The 18197-nt window shown below is 73.7% G+C and overlaps 5 protein-coding genes across 5 annotated transcripts in view; 3 read left to right on the top strand and 2 right to left on the bottom strand.

Moving 5' to 3' along the window:
- Window positions 1-134: 134 nt before the first annotated feature.
- Window positions 135-3059, top strand: AURANDRAFT_61403 (hypothetical protein; the record flags this gene model as incomplete). Its single annotated transcript, XM_009035034.1, has 2 exons — window positions 135-1588; window positions 1733-3059. 2 exons carry the CDS (start codon window positions 135-137, stop codon window positions 3057-3059), a joined length of 2781 nt encoding a protein of 926 aa, XP_009033282.1.
- Window positions 3060-3240: 181 nt separating this feature from the next.
- Window positions 3241-5328, top strand: AURANDRAFT_19616 (hypothetical protein; the record flags this gene model as incomplete). The annotated part of the gene is made up of 1 exon (XM_009035035.1): window positions 3241-5328. A coding segment is annotated over one exon (2088 nt), but the record flags the coding sequence as incomplete, so codon positions are not given.
- Window positions 5329-8418: 3090 nt separating this feature from the next.
- On the bottom strand, window positions 8419-8796 carry AURANDRAFT_14064 (hypothetical protein; the record flags this gene model as incomplete). The annotated part of the gene is made up of 1 exon (XM_009034922.1): window positions 8419-8796. A coding segment is annotated over one exon (378 nt), but the record flags the coding sequence as incomplete, so codon positions are not given.
- Window positions 8797-9951: 1155 nt separating this feature from the next.
- On the bottom strand, window positions 9952-10858 carry AURANDRAFT_36201 (hypothetical protein; the record flags this gene model as incomplete). Its single annotated transcript, XM_009034921.1, has 3 exons — window positions 9952-10467; window positions 10536-10617; window positions 10682-10858. 3 exons carry the CDS (start codon window positions 10800-10802, stop codon window positions 10005-10007), a joined length of 666 nt encoding a protein of 221 aa, XP_009033169.1.
- A 454-nt stretch (window positions 10859-11312) lies between these two features.
- Window positions 11313-18197, top strand: part of AURANDRAFT_70742 (hypothetical protein) — a gene marked incomplete at both ends in the record, with an annotated part of 8709 nt that continues 1824 nt past the window's right edge. The window contains 5 exons of the mRNA XM_009035036.1: window positions 11313-13412; window positions 13474-14619; window positions 14934-16094; window positions 16319-17157; window positions 17369-18085. Coding sequence (XP_009033284.1) covers window positions 11313-13412; window positions 13474-14619; window positions 14934-16094; window positions 16319-17157; window positions 17369-18085 — 5963 coding nt within the window. The remainder of the gene's footprint in view (window positions 13413-13473; window positions 14620-14933; window positions 16095-16318; window positions 17158-17368; window positions 18086-18197) is intronic.

Here is an 18197-nt window from a genome sequence, read left to right as displayed (position 1 = left end):
GACACGTCGGCCTCAAGAAACTCAACAACCGCAAATAAATCATTCTCCTCTGAGAGCGCGCTGTCGGGCTGCCGCCTGTCGCCGCGCGCGCCGGCGACCCTCCGGCCATCATGGCGCCGGCGACCCCGCCGAGCATGGACGTCTCCGCGGCCAAGGACCTCGACGAGACGGAGCTGCGGGGCATCGCGCTGAAGATCGACCGGGCGCTGGCGCGCGAGTTCCGGCGGCGCGGCGTCCACAGCAGCATCGCGGGCAACTTCAAGCGCATGTTCAAGGAGATCGACGTCGACGGGTCGAACCGCATCACGCTCAAGGAGCTCGACGAGGCCGTGCGCATCCGCCTGGGCCTCGGCGAGGAGCTCATCTCGCGCGGCGAGCTCCTGTCGCTCTGGAAGTACGTCGACGAGGACCGGAGCGGCGAGCTGACGCCCGACGAGTTCCAGAGCGCGCTCTACCTCTTCAAGATCAGCACCTGGCCCGACTACAGCCACGTCGAGCACCAGCGCGCGCTAAGCGCGTGCCTCGCGACGATGAACGGCGCGGCCGACAAGTGGCACAAGGCGGGCGGCAACTGGTTCAAGATCTTCCGGCGCATGGACACGGACGAGAGCGGGTCCATGGGCTTCGAGGAGATCGAGGCCGTCGTGCGCACGTCCTTCCCGGGCCTGAACCTCAAGCCCGAGGAGCTCGGCGACGAGGCCGTCCGGGGGCTCTGGAAGGCCCTGGACGTGGACCGGTCCGGGCTCATCTCCGTGCAGGAGTTCATGATCTTCATGCGGCGCCACGCGAAGCACCACGAGGTGCTCGCCTACGGCGGCGTGCCCGCGGACAAGCTGCGGAGCTCGAAGATCCGGTCCTTCGACCGGAGCCTCACGCTGAGCCGGATAGGGGGCAAGCCGTCCCTGCTGCCGCGGACCCCCGACCCGCGGCGCCGCGCGGCGACGGCGGGCTCCCGGCGCGGGAGCCCCCCGGGGTCCGCCGCGAGCCCCCTGCGGCCCCTGACGGCGCCCGCGGCGACGTTCGCGCCCGCGGCGACGGCCGCGGCGCCCGCGCCCGCGGCGGCGCTCGCCGCGCCCGCGGCGGCGCTCGCGTCGCCGGGGCCCGCGTCGCCGGGCCGGTCCCTCGCGGCGCGGAGCGTCGACTCGCCCTACTCCCTCGCCGGGTCCTGGTCCGCGCCGACGATCTCCGTGAACCACTTCGTCAAACCGACGGCGACGGAGGTCTGCTCGCGCTGCGTCTGCGCGGCGACGGTGCGCTGCGGCTCCTGCCGCGCCTTCTACTGCCAGGACTGCTGCGACATCGTCCACGTCGGCCCCCGCGCCGAGGCCAAGCCCATGCGCCTCCGCGCGCACGTCATCCGGTCCATCGCCGACGAGCGGTGCAAGCGGTGCTCGTCCGAGCCCGCGACCATGTTCTGCTGGGACTGCGACGTCATCGCCTGCGCCAAGTGCGACCTCATCCTCCACAACCAGCTCCGGCTCTGCGGCCACCGCCGCTGCCCCATCATCAACCGCCGCCGGCCGCTCGACGCGAACGCAAAGGCCAAGTGCCTCTCGAAGAACCGCATCATGGACGTCCCCTACCGCCCGTGCATCGACTCCCTCTAGGGGGCGCTCTAGGGGAGTAACATAGCCACCGGCGCGCCGTCGGTTCCCGCTCGGTCGGCCGCCGGCGCGAGGCGTGCGGGCGCTGCGACACGATTCGGGTGGTTCATGTTGCAGTGGTGCCGCAGTCGAGGGATGATGATGGCAGCCTTCCTCCTGGCCATCTCGGGCGCAATGGCCCTGAGTCCGCCAGTCCACGTGCGCGTGAGCAACCTGCCGTGGACGACGTCGGTCGCGTCCGTGGAGGCGAGCTTGCGGACGGCTTGCGACCGCGTCAACATCGCGCCGCACGGCATCGAGGTCAAGGGCGTGGACCGGCGGCGCAAGAGGGACGCGCAGAAGCAGCACGGCGGGTCGGCGCGGCTCTCCTTCGCCGAGGGAGACGACGCGCGCGCGTGCGTGGCCGCCTTGGACGGGCGCGCGGTCGTCGGGGAGGACCGCCAGCGGTGCGTCGTGGAGCCGCCGCGGGCCGAGGCGCCGCGCGAGGCGCCCGCGGTCGACGTCGCCGAGCGGGCGCGGCGCGCGGAGGCGAGGCGGCGCGCGGGCGACCGAAAAAGGGCGCGGCGCCGCGAGCTCGTGGACCGCTTCTCGAGCGTCGCCGAGCCGCGCGTCCTCGCGGCTCCGGCGGTCGACTGGGCGGCGATGCCCGCGGACGCGGATCCGGCGCGCGGCGGGCGGCTCCGGGGCGCGCGCGCGGCGCGGAAGCGCCTCGCCGTCGAGGCCTTTGGGGCCGTGCTGCCGGCGCTCCTCGCGGGCTCCGCGCGGCGGCGCTGCGTCGACGTCGGCGCCGGCACGGGGAACCTCGCGGTGCCCCTCGGGCTCTGGGCCCTCGACGAGGTCGTCGCCGTCGACATCAACGGCGAGACCCTGCGGCTCTTGGAGGCGCGCGCGGGCGCCAACGTCCGCGCTCTCGAAGCGGACGCGGCGGCGCTCACCGTGCGCGACACGGACTGCGTCGTGTCGCTGCACGCGTGCGGCGCCGTCAGCGACCTGGCCATGGACGCGGCCCTCGACGCTCAAATTCCGTTCGCCATCTCCCCCTGTTGCCTAGGGAAGTCGCTCACGGACCGCGCCGTCGTCGGCGGCCGCATGCCCCGGACGTCGGCGCAGAGGGCCGCGCGGCCGTCGAACGTCGAGTACCCGCGGAGCCGCTGGCTCGCCTCCGAGCTCGAGGACGCCTCCGAGTGGGGGGTCCTCGCCGCCGCCGCGGATTATGGGGTGGGTGCGGACGACGACGACGACGTCGCGCGCGTCCAGCGGCGGGCGAAGCGCGTCGTCGAGACGGACCGCCTCGCCTACGCCGCGGAGCGGGGCTACGTCGTCCGCCTCCTCGACCTCCCGGCGGACGACCCGCGCTATCCGAAGCGCGAGCTCCTCCTCGGCGCGCCGCGCGGCTCGCCAGCGGCCGCGGCCATCGCGAACCTCCCGACCGCGGCCCCGCGCTACGCCGCTTAGTAAAGTACCGTGTGCTTGCGGGTCGACCGCCGGATTGAATTCACCTTGAAGGAGGAGGAGCGCGTTGCCACACCTGGACAGGCATGGTGCCTCGATTAGCAAGGCTGTAAACCAGGCGATGGTCCCTCATTTGACGCCTCGATAGCCCGCGCGCAACGCGCCGCAACACGCCAGCAACGCGATGGACATCGTCATGTGCGTCGCCGAGAAGCCGTCGATCGCCGACGCCATCGCCAAGGCGCTGGCCAAGTCGACGGTGTCGACGCGCGGCGGGTCGCCGCGGACGCACGAGTTCCGCGGCCGCTTCGGCGGCGCGAGCTGCGAGTACCGCGTCACGTCCGTGCTCGGCCACTGCTTCAACCTCGACTTCGCGCCGGCGTACCGCGACTGGGACGGCTGCGACCCGAGCGAGCTCTGGGACGCGCCCGTCGTGCGCGTGCCGAGCAACGGGAGCGTGCTGCGGAACCTGCGGGAGACGGCCAAGGACTGCGACGCGCTCGTGCTCTTCCTGGATTGCGACCGCGAGGGCGAGGCCATCGCGTTCCAGGTCATGGACGTCACCCAGAGCGAGCTCCGGCCCGGCGCGACGGTCCACCGCGCCAAGTTCTCGGCCGTGACGCCCGCGGACATCGAGAAGGCCATGGCGACGCTCGGCGAGCCCGACGAGCGCCTGTCGGAGGCCGTCATCGCGCGCCAGGAGCTCGACTTGAGGGTGGGCGTCGCGTTCACGCGGTTCACGACGCGCCACTTCCAATCCAAGTACGCGGGCCTCGACGCGCGGACGCTGTCCTACGGGCCCTGCCAGACGCCGACGCTGGGCTTCGTGGTGAGGCGCGAGGACGAGATCGCGACCTTCGAGCCGGAGCCCTACTGGTTCCCGGACGCGGCGCTCGAGGTCGACGGCGCCTTCGCGGACGCGACCTGGGCCCGGGGCCGGTGCTTCGACCGGAGCGTCGCCGCCGCGCTCTGCCGCGGCGCGGCCGCCGCGGGGGTCGCGACGGTGGTGGAGTCGACGGCGGGGACGTCGACGAAGGCGCCGCCGCTGCCCTTCAACACCGTGGACCTGCTCAAGGCCGCGAGCCGGGTTTTACGCTTGTCGCCGGCGATGGCGATGAAGCACGCGGAGCACCTCTACCTCGACGGCTTTTTGAGCTATCCGCGCACGGAGACGAACAAGTTCCCGCCGTCCATGGATCTACGGGCGGCCATCGAGCAGCAGGCGGGCGACGCGCGGTGGGGCGCGCACGCCGCGGATCTTTTGGAACGGAGCGCGTGGCGGCGGCCGAAGAGGGGACTTGACGCGGGCGACCACCCGCCCATTACTCCTACCGCTCCGGCGCCGCCGGGCGTCCTGAACGGCAAGGCCGCGGCGCTTTATGATTTGGTGACGCGCCGCTTCCTGGCGTCGGTCTCGGAAGACGCGGCGTACGCGGACCAGCGAGTGGCCGTCGACCTCGCGGGCGAACGCTTCGTCGTCGAGCGGCGCGCGCTCGTCGCGCCGGGTTTCCTGGACGTGCTCCGGCCGCACCGCGACGACGACGCGGGCCCGCCGCTGTTCCTGGAGCTGCCGGCGGTCGGCGCGCGGCCGCGGGCGAAATGCGCGGCGGCGCCGCGCGAGGCGACGACGCGGCCGCCCGAGCGCCTGAGCGAGGCGGACTGCGTCGCCCTCATGGAGAAGCACGGCATCGGCACGGACGCGTCGATCCCGAGCCACATCGAGAACGTCTGCAAGCGTCTCTACGTCGCCGTCGACGGCAAGTCGCGGCGGCTGCGGCCGACGGAGCTCGGCACGGTCGTCTGCCGGGGCTTTTTGAGGGTAGACGCGTCGCTCGTGCTCCCGGAGGTGCGCGCGGCCATCGAGGCCGCCTGCGACCTCATCGCCGGGGGCGAGGCGCCGCGGGAGGCCGTGGTCGCGCACTGCGTCGCGAACTTCGCGGCCAAGTACGCCCACCTCGCGGCCCACGTCGACGCCATGGAGCAGCTCTTCGACGCCGTCTACGCCGAGCGGCCCGAGGACGACGCGTCGCGGTCGGCCTTCAGCCGCTGCGGCCTCACGGGCCACTACCTGCACCTCGTGCCGCGGCCGCAGCGCTTGTACGACCCGGCGACGAAGGACGTCGTCGACCTGCCGCGGCCGGGGTCCGTCGCGGCGTCGAACGGGCGCCGCTGCCCCGCCTGCCGCTCGGAGCTGCTCTGGTACGGCCTGCGCGACGGCGCCGGGGACGCGGCGAAGACGGCGACGTACCCGCTCTGCGGCGCGTGCTACGACGCCGCGCTCCGCCGCGACGACGACGACGACGGCGGCGTCGACGTCGGCGACGACGACGGCGACGGCGGCGCCGTCGGCGCGGGCCGCGCGCGCGGCGCGCGCGCGGCGCTCCGGGCGCTCGCGCGGTCCTGGCGCGAGCCGCCGGACCCGCGCGCGCCGACGCTCGAGTGCCCGCTGCCCGACGACCACCCTGCCCTCGACGCGTTCCGGGTCCTCGACGACGCGAAGGCGCTCTTCGGGGGCGACGCCCGGGGCGCCGTGCTCCTCGAGGCGACGCACGCGCCGGGCCGGCCGCCGCGGCTACTCTCGACGCGGCGGCCCGTCTTCGTCGCCAAGTTCCACGCGTCCGTCGCCGCCTGCCGCGCCGTCGCGGGGCCGAGCGGCGTCGAGCTCGAGCTGACCTTCGTCCCGGGCAAGAGCCCGCTCGACCGGGGGCGGGGGGCCTGCGCGCGGCCCGCGACCGACGGTCTCGTCCGCTCGCTCCTCTCGACGCGCCGCGTCGACCTCGCGCCGCCGGCGCCCCGGGGCAAGGGCAAGGGCAAGGGCGGCCGGGGCCGCGGCGGGCGCGGGAAGGGTCGACGCTAGTATTAGTTCGGCCGCCAGCGGCCGTCGTCGGGGACGGGCCCGGGCCGCCAGTGCCGGCGCTCCCGGTCGTCCGTAGGCCGCCGCGCCGTTCCGGAGGGCAGCGGCGCGGGCGAGGCGCGCGCGGGCGGCAGCGCGGGCGCCCCGGACTCCGGGCGGCGGTCGGGCCGCGCGGGCGCGGCGGGCGGCGGGCTGCGGTCCGGCGGCGGGCCGCGCTCGGGCGGCGGGCCGCGGCGGTCCGGCGGCGGCGGCGGGCCGCGGTCGAGGTCGCGGTCGGGCGGCGGCGGCCCCCGGGGCGGCGGGCGCGAGAGCCTGTGGCCGCGGCTGCGCGGGTCGAACTCGCGCGGCGGCGAGGACCGGACCTCCCAGGGCCGCGGCGCGCGCTCCGGGGGCGGGCCGCAGCGGTCGAGGCCCGAGCCGCGCGGCGGCCGGTCGTAGCCGCCGTCGCGGCCGCGGTCGTCGCGGCTGCGGTCGTCGCGGCCGCGCTCGTCGCGGGGCCGGTCGTCGCGGGGCCGGTCGTAGCCGCGGTCGTCGCGGGGCCGGTCGTAACCCCCCGGGGGGTAGCCGCGGTCGTCGCGGGGCCGGTCGTAGCCGCGGCCGCGGTCGCCGTCGTCGCGGCGGTCGCGGCGGTCGCGCGACCGGGGCCGGCGGCGGCGGTCGCCGCTCCGGCTGCGGCTGCGGCCCCGGCGGTCGCCGCTGCTGCGGCCCCGGCGGTCGCGGCCGCGGTCGCGGCCGCGGTCGTCGGCGCCGTCGTCGTCGTCGCTCGACGACATGATGGTCTGGCCGTGGTGGAAGCGCGGCGGCCGCCGGGGCTTGCCGCGCGCCGCGCGCGCGTCGTCTTTGTCGCGGTCGCGCTGGTCCGCGCGGCGCCGCTCGTCGAGGACCTTCTTCCGCGCCTCGAGCCCCTTCTTCTCGGACTCGTCGGGCGGGAACTGGAACATGCCGAGCTTGGCCATGGCCGGCGGGCCGACGGCGAAGGCGACGCGGTAGCGCGGCAGCGTGCCGTCGGGCGCGCCGTCGTAGGGCTCCTCGACGGCCTCGATGGTCGCGTCCTGGCGCCAGACGAGGCCCGCCTCGGCGTCGAGGTCGTCGTCCTCGCCGTAGAAGCCGCGCGCGCAGCAGAGGAAGCCGCCCGCGCCCGCGCTCAGCGCCGCCGTGCCGACGTGCCGCGCGTTCTTCGCCGCGCGCTGCGTCATGTCCTCGTGCTTCGCGAGGTGCACGGACATGCGGTACTCGAGCGCCGCGGGGAGCATGGGCGGCAGCGTCGTCTCGAAGTAGGAGAGGTCGCTCGCGTCGAGGAGCCGCCGCGCGAACCTGCGCGCGCCGCGTGGGCGCCCCGCGCGCCGTCGAAGTTCAACGCCGCGGCGCGGACGCGCCGAGCGTCGTCGTCTGGAAGGCCTGGATGCCCGGGCTGAACTCCTCGAGGTCGTCGAGGTACTCGCCGAGCCAGCGCCACCAGACCGTCGGGTCGCCGCCTGCGCGCGGCGGCGGGTGCGCGCGCCGCGGCGCGCGTAACGGGGACGCCGCGGGGCTTTGTGCCGTAGCGGACGTAGAGCATGCCGATGGCGCGGATGTAGGTGCTGTCCGGGTGGTCCAGGAGCGCGCGCACCTGGTCCTCCGTCAACTGGAGGTGGAAGAGCTTGAGCAGGAGGCAGAACGCCGACGACGGGCACTTGTGGAAGCCGCGCTTCTGCGTCCCGCGGTGCGTCCACGGCTCGACGTACGTCACCTTCTCGTAGACGAGGTCCACGACCTTGTCGAAGGTCTTGAAGACGTAGAGGCACTTGAAGTACTCGCTCTTCGTGATCTTCGCGTGGAGGTCGTAGTCGAGGTTAAAGATGTCGGGGTTCGAGCCGCCGATCTCGAAGACCGGGCCCTCGACGCCGACCTGCGCCACGTTCTTCGGGAGCCGGTCGCTGTAGACGCGCGGCCGGACGGGCACGCCGAGCTTGCCCGCGTCCGCGAAGCCCATCCGACGGGCTGCGTCGCGGAAGAGGACGCGCGTGCCGCGCAACGCCGCGTAGAGCTGCTTGTTCTCCTCGATGAGCTTGCGGACGCAGAAGTGCACGACGCGAGCGAGGCGGCGCTCTATCGGCGTCGCGGCTGTGGCAATCGATTGCAATCGGCGAGGCACGTTGCCGTGTTTTCGGTCGACGTTGCAGGCCTTCAGCGGCCGCGAGCGCTCGAAGCGGGGTTCGTTAGGCGCGCGCGCGGGTCGGTGCGCGGCGCGCGTCGGAAAAGCGGCGGCGCCTAGCTGGACTTGGGGTTCATGTCGACGACCTCCTCGAGCGTCGCGGGCCGCGCGGCGGCCTGGGCCTCGAGCGCGTCGCCGCCGACGGAGACGGCGCGGCGGACGCGCATCTTGGCGAGGTCGGCGCTGAGGGCGTCGTCGGGCTTGGCCTTGGGGTCCTTGGCGAACTTGAAGGACCGGTTCGCGACCTGCTTGGCGGCGGCGACGTCGAGCGGCTTGATGTCGTCGCCCGCGTCGCCGCCGAGGCCGAGGCGCGCGGCCATGGACCGGAGGTGGAAGTAGTACTTGGCGTACTCCGACGCGGGCACCGTGGCGTTGAAGCCGTAGGCCGCGAGGAGCGCGGCCTCGAGGTCGTTGATGCGCTTGAGCGTGAACGCGGCGCAGATGTGGCTAAAGTCCGCGTTCCACATGCTCAAGTCGTCGCAGACCTTGGAGGCCATGATCATGCAGCTCAACAGCACGGGCCGCCAGTTCGACGCCCGGAGCTTGACCTTGCCCCGCGCGGCCTTCAAGAGCCGCTCGACGTAGATGAGCGAGGTCACGATGCACTCGAGCTCCATCTGGCCGCGGCTGAAGACGTCGCGGTAGAAGGCGACGAGCTGGGCCGCCGTCGGCACGACGCCGTCGTCGTCGTCGGCGTGGTCGTCGTCCTCGAAGATCTTGAACTCGCCGCGGCGCGCGCGCGCCTCGCGGTCGCGCACGGGCGTCGCGAGCGCGGCGGCCATGTGCGCGCGGAGCACGTGGCAGACGCACTTGATCGTCGCCTCCTTGTCCGGCGCGTCGAGCGTCGACGTGACGTACATGGTGCCCGTCGAGTTGCGGCTCCGCGCGACCTCGGGCTTCGCGAGCGTCTTGGACGGCGCGCCCGCGGCGAGGTCCCGCGCGAGGCTCTCCTTCTCCTCGGCGAAGCTCACGGTGCGCTGGGACCGGTTCTGCTTGCCCTGCTCGCGGGCCGCGGCGGCCGCGCGGGGGCCCTGCTTCGTCGCCTCGACCTCGCCCCACCACGCGGCGGTCTGCGGGCTCAGCGACCGCCGCCGCCGGCTCCGGCAGGTCTGACTCCCGGACGCGTAGGACCCGCGGCCGCCGTCCTGGGGGTCGTCGAAGAGGAAGGCGTCGTCGACGGTGGACAGCGTGCGCACGAGCCGCGTGCCGCCCTCGCCGATCGACCCGCTCGACGGCCGCGTCTGCGGCGGCTTCCACCCGAGGCCGCTCACGGGCTCCTGGATGTCGACGGACGTGAGCCCCGCGGCGAAGTTCTTGCGCATGTTCCGCTCCATCTCGTCGAAGAACTGGCGCTTCTCCGCGTTCTTGGCGTCGATGGCCGCGCGCTCCCGGTCGTCCTGCAGCTCCCGCGGCTTCGTCCACTGCGTCTCGCGCGTGAGCACGTCGTAGTAGTAGGTGCGGCCCGTCTTCGGGTCCTTGGCCGCGCGCCAGACGCGCTGGGCCGCCGGCGCGGGGGCCGGCGCCGGCGCCTCGCTCGGCGCGGCGCCCCCGCCGGGGTTCGAGGCCTTGGCCTCCTCCTTCTCCGCGGCGCTGCTGCTGCGCCGGAAGGACACGCCCTGGGACAGGCGCCGCAGCATGGCGGCCCAACCTTCCAGGGACCAGGAGGCGTCAATGACCACTGCCGCCGCGGCTGTGGAGGAGGAGCACCAGATTTTATCTGGGTCGGCGGTCGCGGGCGGCGCCCGACGCTCATTGGCCGGTTGCGACTCGAGTCGAGCCTCAGCTGAGCCCTCCCGTCGCGCCCGACGCGCCGCTCCCCGACACTCCCCAAAACTGCGAGACCGGCGCCTCGGGAACGTCCGCTACGCGGCGCGCCCGCGCGACGAGGGCGGCGGCGCGCCTACTTCTTGTCCTTGTTGCCGCACTTCTCGAACGTGGGCCCGCAGAGGACCGCGAGGAAGATGTACAGGAGGACGAGGACGACGCAGGCGATGAGCATGTAGATTTTGACCTTCTTCCAGAACATGGCCTGCCTGAGCTTCTTCGAGCTCTTCTGGAAGCGGAAGGAGTCGAGCTGGAGCTGCTCCGACTTGTCGACGAGGAGCTCGAGCTTCTCGCCGCGCTCGAGGACCATCTCGATGTTCTGGACCATGACGTTCTTGACGTCGTCGAGCTTCTTGTGCACCGTCGCGAACTGGTCCGCCTGGGGCCCGTTGTAGAACTCGAGCTGCTTCTGGATCGTCCGCCCGAAGTCCTCGTTGTACGCGAACGCGATCGCCGCCTGGCCCTTGTCGCCGTAGGTCGCGAAAAAACGGTTCTTCACGTCGTCGAGGAACGCGAAGGGCACGCGCCGCTTGAAGGACCTGCGCGCGAAAGGGGCGGGCCGCGTCGCCGCGCGCGCGGCCGGCGGCGATCGGGCGCGGCGCCGCGCTCGTCGGCCATGCAGAGGAACGTCATCTTGTTCTCGACGACGTAGTGGAAGACGTACTGGTCGTAGACGTAGCTCATCTTGCCTGCGGGCGGCGACCGTGCGCGCGGCGCGGGGCGGGCGGACGGGGCGCGGACGCCGCCGCGGACCATCCTGCTCGGGGATCTTGCCCAGGAGCACGCGCGTGATCGTCGGAAAGTTGCCCGACGTGAAGGTGTACTCCGCGAGCACCGTGTTGCCGCGCGCAACCAGCGCGTAGAGGATCGTCATGCTAGCCCGGGAACCTTACAGGACGGCGCCCAATGTGACGCGGTCTCGGCCTCGATGATGGCCAATGGTAATCGAAAAAGCTAAAATTCCCTTCAAGAAAAATAGTGGCAAATTTTGATTGGCGAGCGTGAGCCAAGCGGCGGCCGCCTCGATCCGCCAAGCGCGACGACCGCCAGGCACGGCTTCTGTCGCAGCGACCTACGTCGTCGTCGGTGGGCTGGTTTTTACACACGCAGCTTGCGGGACTGCCGCGCGGCCGCGCGGTTTCATCTGGACGCCTCTTCGATCAAGTCGCAGACGGCACACGGCTTGTGCGATGGCGCTCCAGAGACCGCATCCGCGCCACTTGGGCAGCGGCGAGGAGCTCTCGGCGGCGCGCGTGCTTATGCCCGGGGGTATAAAATTGCCACACCTGCTGTGAGAGATGATCACGAGACAAGGACATCATGCCACGCGGTGAGCGCCGCCTCCGCGGCGCGTGAGCCGCGCCCGACACGCGCGCCGTCGCTCATGGATGACACGCCGCCGACCACGCGCGGCCACCGCGTGACCCTGCCGGACGGCTTCCTCACGCTGCCGCCGTCGATGACCGAGGCGCTCCCCGTCGTCGCGCGGCGCGAGGGCGGCGGGAGCGGCGGGCGGGCGCCGGTCGTCGCCGCGCGCAGCGCGCCGCCGCCGCTGCCGGCGGACAAGCGGACCGCGCCGCCGCCGCCGCCGGCCGCCGCGTCGCCGCGGACCGCGCCGCCGCCGCCGGCCGCCGCCGCCGACGCCGCGTCGCCCCCGGCGAAGCGGACCGCGCCGCCGCCGCCGCCGGCGCGGTCGCGGCCCGCGGGCGTGTCCGAGCCGAGCGACCTGCCCGTGAGCGCCGCGGAGAAGGTGCTCGTCGTCGCCGAGGGCACGTGCTTCCGCGCGCGGCTGAGCCGCGCGGCGGGCGAGGGCCTGGGCGTCACGGTCAAGTCGACGAGCGACGGCCGCATCGTCGTCCACGCGCTGCCGCGGGGCCGGCCCGAGTGCCCCGGCCGCGCGGAGGCCGCGGGCGTGCGCGTCGGCGACGAGGTGCTGGGCATCGGCGACGGCTTCTTCCCGCCGGGCACGACGCTCAACGAGCTCGTCGCGACGATCCGGGCCGCGGACGCCGACGTCGTGCTCCTGCTGCGGCGCGGCCGCCGGAGCCGCGCGGCGGCCGGGCCGGGCCGCGGCGGCGGCCGGTTCACGAAGATGGCCTTCATCCTCCACGAGCAGGGCGTCATCGACGAGGCCCAGGCCGAGGGCCTCAGCGCGATGATGGCGCAGCTCGAGCGCCGGTCCGAGCAGTGGGACACGCGGTCCGAGCTGAGCGCGGCGCGCGGCGCCGGGGACCGGAGCCCGCGGCGCGACGGCGGCGAGGAGTTCAAGGACGACCACATGGACCCGCGCCGGGGCCGCGCCGAGGGCCCCGAGGCCGTGCGCGTCGACACCGCGCGGCTCCGGCCCGCGCTCTGCGTGCGCATCCTCGGCACGGACTACGCGGACGACCACACGGTCTACATCCTCTGGGTGCTCGACGTGCTCGCGGGCGCGGAGTGGCGCGTGCCGCGGCGGTTCCGCGAGTTCTTCGAGCTCCACGAGGAGCTCGTCGCGCTGCGGCCGTCGACGGAGAAGCTCGACTTCCCGACGCGGCGGCCGTCGCTCTACGAGACGACGCACAGCGTCAACGACCGCCGCGTGCGCCTCGAGCGCTACGCGCGGCGCGTGTCGGGCATGCTCTTCGGGGCGCGGCTGCACGCGCACAGCGGCGACGTCGCGCTCGCGCTCCAGCGGTTTTTGGACGTGCCGAAGCGGCGCGCGTCGCTCGAGCTGCTGGAGCGGAACCCGGACATCACGCTGCGCCAGGCGGCGCAGGTCGCCGTGTGCCAGGTGCTGGCGCTGCCCGCCTTCGAGAAGATCCTGGCGGACATCGTCGCGGCCGCGGGCGGCCACGCGTTCGAGTCGGGATTGGACATGCTCGCGAAGATGAAGCAGTACATCGACCACCTGCAGGCGTGCCTCCTGGAGGGCTGCGCGGACTTGCTGGTGGCCGTGGCGCTGCGGCGGAAGAGCTGCATCGCCGAGGACGACCTGAACGCGATCCTGTCGTCGGCGATCCGGCGCCAGATCGAGACGGAGATCTTCGTGCCTTTGATGGACAAGCTCCACGGCCTGCTCCGGGGCGACATCGACGCCGAGGAGCGGCGGTTGGCTGCCCGCTGCGCCAACGCGCGCCACATGCCCCAGACGGCCCTCGGCATCCCCGTGCACCACATCTCGCCGAGCTCGTGGGAGTCCGCGATCTACCAGCTGAGCAACATCGGCTCCTACACGCTCCCCTGCGACAAGCTCGACGCGCTCCTCGCCGCGGCCAAGGAGATCCCCCAGCTCTACCGCATCGAGCACCCGGGCACGGAGAACCACCTCGGCGCCGACGACTTCCTCCCCATCTTCATCTACGTCCTCGTCAACGCGGACATCCCCAACCTCTCCTACCTCCAGAAGGTCCTCTGCACGCTCTGCGACCCGGACAAGCGCCTCTCCGAGACGGGCTACTACGTCGCCACCTTCGAGGCCGCCGTCCAGCACATCCTCGAGCTCGACGTGTCCTAGGGGGTTATGGTGACGTAACCTTTGACTCAATTGCACCTTGAACTTGAATCAGAATCCAAATCCGGCTGCCCGCATGATGGTGCACTTGATGAACCTCCTGCTGGCGACCGGCGCCCACGCCGCGGCGTTCGGCAAGAAGGCACTCGTGGACACGGCGCACCCGGTCCTCAAGAAGGCCTTCGCCGAGCACGGCCGCCTCACGCAGGCCGACTTCGCCGCAGCCGCGGAGACGAAGTGGGATGCGCCGCCCCCGCAGCGCGCTCACGCGACGCCCCGCCAGAAGGCGAGCAAGTTGGGCGGCTACGTCGATGAGAGCTTCGACGATTCCCTCTGCGACGTCTACGTCCAGTCCGGCGACCTGTGCTTCGACGGCGACGCGAGCGACATCGACGACGACACGGTGCTCGCCGCGCCGTCGACGCCCGGCGCGTGCGTGACGTGCGGCTACTTCACCGCGGAGGACGCCGTCTACGGCGACTGGATGGACTGCCAGACCTGCGAGGACGGCTACGAGATCATCGTGTTTTACGACGACTGCACGGGGGGCTGCGTCGCGGCGGATTCCACGAGCTACTACACGGACATGGGCTTCGGCACGCTCACGACCTCTTCCTGCGTCGCCATCGACCCCTGCTACGACGACGACGCCATCAACGAGTACCCGACCGACGGGACCGTGTCGCTGTTCGTCGACGACGACGACGGCTCGAGCTACTCGTACTCGTACGCCTATTCGTGCTACGAGGGCTGCGCGAGCTGCGACGGCCCGGGCAACATGGATTGCGACAGCTGCGACAACGGCTGCGACGTCGAGGGCGACGCGGACCAGGACGGGTACGGCTCCTGCCCGGAGTCGTGCGACGACGACGACTGCGCCGACTCGCCGACGTGGCACAAGGTGGGCGTGCCGTGGAAGGACTGCGCCTGGGTCTCCGCCTACTCGGCGCGCTGCGCCGTCAAGGGCGAGGACGACGGCCACAAGGGCAAGAGCCTCGCGTCCTACGCCTGCAGCGCGTCCTGCGGCGCCTGCCACGGCGACTCCGACTCGTGGTACAAGAAGAACGCGCCGGCGAAGACGTGCCAGTGGGTCTCCGCGTGGCCCGACGGCCGCTGCGCCGTCAAGGGCTTCGACGGCACGCTCGCCGCGGACGAGTGCCCCTACGCGTGCGGCGAGGACGATGACGGCGGCGAGGGCTCCGTCCAGTGCGACGGCGCCGACTCCTTCTGCGACTGCGAGGACGACTGCGATGACGACGAGGGCTCCGCGTGGTGCCAGTGCGAGGAGGCGCAGGCCTGCTGCGCCCGCCGGTAGGCGCGCGGCCGTCCCCACTCGCTAGCCTAAGTCTGGCACGCCGGCCGAGGCGTCGGCCGCGGTCGGCCGCTCGGCCTTCAACTTTGGCTTCAGCGCTCGAGTCAAATTCTCCGAGCGGATGATGGCGGAGCACGTCGCAATGAATTCTCGTTCGACGCACGCGCGCGGCTAACGAGCTTCATCTGAAAAAAAAGGCGCAGGAAAAGATGGCCGACTCGCCGCTCGACGAAACGGCCTTCGCCGCGCTCGTCCGCGACGCGACCGACGAGGACTTGCCGGCCCTCGCCTGCGCCCGCGGCGCGGACGACGCGTGGCGCGTCGCGCGCAGCGGCCTGCTCCTCACGAGCTACACGGACGACGGCGGCGCGCGCAAGTGGGCCTACCGCTACGCCGCGCTGCGCGTCGGGGACGGCGGCGCGCGCGAGCTCGCGGTCTTCGCGAGCGCGGCATCGCGCGCCGTCGAATCGGCCGCCGCGCTGCGGCTCGGCGAGAAGACGGCGCGGCCCTTCTCGCTGCCCGAGAGCGGGCGCTGGGGCGGCGGGGGCTTCGCCGTGCAGTGCGCGGCCGGCGAGCCCGAGCGCTTCTGGCGCGCGGTCGACGAGGGCGACGCGGCCGCGTGGCGCGCGGCGCTCAACGGCGCGCAAACGCCCGCGGCGGCGGGCGCCGCGGTCCACGGCGGCCCGCTGCTCTGCTGGCGCGTCGGCGACGCCGACGCGTCCTGGCGCGAGCGCTACTGCGAGCTCCGGCGCGACGGCGAGACGAGCCTCCGGAGCTACCGCCACGGCCCCGCCGGCGGCGGCTCCTGGCGCGACCACGAGGTCCACGCGCTCGGCGACCTCGCCGCGGTCCACCTGCGGCGGCGCGACGACCTCGAGACGCCGGGCTTCGAGCTCGCGGACGGCGGCGGCCGGCTTTTGCTGCGCGCGCCGCCGGACGATTCCGGCGCCGCGGCCGCGTGGCTCGCGCTCCTCGCGCCGCGCTGCGCGTCGGATCTGCGCGACGCCGACGCCGCGGCGGCGGCGGCCGCGGCGGACGACGCGGCCCACGCGGCGCGCGCCGCCGCGGCGCCGCCGACCGTCGCCGCGGCGACGGCGTCGGCGTCGCGCGTCGCGCTCGCGGCCGGCGGCGCCGTCGCGGCCGCCGCGGGCGCGGGCGCGGGGCTGACCGTGGCGCTGGCCGCGGGGACGCTCGTCGGCGCCGCGGGCGCCGCCGTCGGGCGGAGCCCGACGCACACAGCGGCGTACATCGCGACGCTCGCGCGGAGCTACAGCAAAGCCGACGCGCCGGCCCCGCCGCCGCCGGATTTGCCAAAAATCCCGCCCGTGGACGACGGCGACGTCGTCGCCGAGGTCGACGTCGACGTGCGCCGCGCGCGGCTCGTGCGATCCGGCGTGGACCTCGACCGCCGGTTCGGGACGTCCCGACGAAACTTTGACATTCTCGAGCTCGGTCACGTCGAAGTCGATTTGGCTGATTCTTGGACGAATCGAGTGCTCTCGTCGAGTTCTCGAAGCAAAGTCGAAGAGTCCAAACCGTTCGATGACGCGCACATTGACGTCGGGTCGAAGATTCGAGTTCCGCGCAGGTGCGGTCGGGGGGCGCGGACGACGCGCTGCCGCCGACGCTGAAGATCGACGGCGACGCGGACGGCGACGACGACGGCTCCGACGACGAGGGCGGCCGCCTCCTCGAGGCGCCCGTCGTCGTCGTCGCGCGCCTGGGCGACGCCGTCGCGGCGAGCCGCGTCGTCGCGCGGTCGTCGCAGCTCGGGCGGCTCCGGCTGTCGGCGACGTTCCGCGCGACGTCCGCGCGGGACCGCCTGCTCCTCGAGCTCCGGGCCCAGTCGTCGAGCGCGGACCCCGCCGGCGGCGCCCTGCTGGGGCGGCGCACGCTGAGCCTGTACGAGCTCGCGGAGCGCGACGCGGACCGGCGGCTCGCGGCCGTCAAGGAGACGATGGACGGCGCGCTCCGGTGCCTCGCGGGCGCCGAGCCGGCGCCGCCGGCGCCGTCCGACTCCGACAGCGACGACGACCCGGCGAGCCACGCGAGCTTCCACCGCTTCGCGCGGCCCGCGGCGCGCGCGGCCGAGGCGCGGACCGGCGCGGGGTGGTACGCGCTTCTGGCGGACGAGGACGCGGCCGCCGCGGGCGAGGAGGAGGTCGAGGGCGGGTCCGCCTTCGTCGACGGCGCGACGGACGACGCGTCGGGCCTGCGGCGGGGCAACGTCGCGGCGCTCGTGGAGGCGCGCGTCGCGGTGTCTCGGAGGGCCCCGGCGGCGTTCCTCGACGCGGCGCGGCGCGCCAAGGACCGGCCGCCGCGCGACGACGCGCCGTCGCCGGCGGCGACCGTGGAGCTGCTCAAGCGGCTCTTCGTCGTCGTGGCCTGGGTCCAGGGCCTCGTGTCCGCGGTCGACCGCCTGCTCCGGTGGGACGCTGTGTGCAAATCAAATCTTCAACTCGACTTCAATGTGAGCGTATTCGAATGTTTGGCACGATCACATCCACTGGTTCTTCGAGAACTCGATGAGAGCAATCGATCCGTCTAAAAATCAGCCGAATCGACTTCGATTTGACCGAGCTAGAGAATTTCAAAGTTTGGTCGGGACGTCCCAAACCAGTGGTTGATTTGCACACAGGTGGGACGACGCGGCGGCGTCCGGCGGCGCCGTCGCGGTGTGCCTGGCGGCGTGCCTCTTGTGGGCCCGGGACCACTTCCTCGCGCTGCCCGTGCTGCTCTGCGTCTGCGGGCTGGGCGCCCTGGGCCTCCAGCGCCTCGAGGGCGACTGGGCGCGGCGGCGGCTCGGCGAGGCCGGCGACCGGGGCCCGCGGACGCGCGGCGACGTCGCCGTGCTCCGCGTGGCGCTGCTCGGCGTCGACGGCCTCGAGCCCTACGCCGGCGGCGACGCGCGGCCCCGCGTGCGGCTCAAGTACGTGCCCGCGCCGACGCTCGCGCCCGTCGCGGCCGCGGCCGCCGCGGCCGCGAGCGACGTCTGCGCGGCGGTGCGCGCGCCCGAGGGCGCGCCGGGCGCGGGCGACCTGCTGGCGGACGCGCGGCGCGCCTGCCGCGACGCCGGCGACGCCGCCGCGGCGAGCGTCGCGGGCCGGGGCGCGCTGCGGTGCGTCGACGTCGGCGTCGCCGCGCTCGAGCCCGTCGCGGACGTCGCGGGCGACGGCCGGCGCCTCGTGCGGTCCTGGGCCTGGGACCGGCTCGCCGAGGTCGAGGACCCGCGGCGCGACGCGACGGCGGCGCCGGAGGCCGCGGCCTTCGCGGCGAAGCCGCGGCTGTCGACGTCCGCGCCGCCGCGCGTCGGCCTCCGGTCGCGCGCGGTCTACGAGGCCGAGCGCCTCGTCCAGTGGGCCACGGGGCGGCCGTCGCCCGTCGCGCCGCCGGCGGCGCGGACGCCCGGGCCGGCGCCGGACGACGACCGCGACGCCGCGGAGGCCGCGGCGCCGCCGAGCCGCGAC

This window comes from Aureococcus anophagefferens, assembly GCF_000186865.1.
Source record: "Aureococcus anophagefferens unplaced genomic scaffold AURANscaffold_2, whole genome shotgun sequence".
NCBI lineage: Eukaryota > Pelagophyceae > Pelagomonadales > Pelagomonadaceae > Aureococcus > Aureococcus anophagefferens.
The sequence above is the reverse complement of the archived record's forward strand: the minus strand, read 5'-3'. Positions and strand labels throughout refer to the sequence as shown.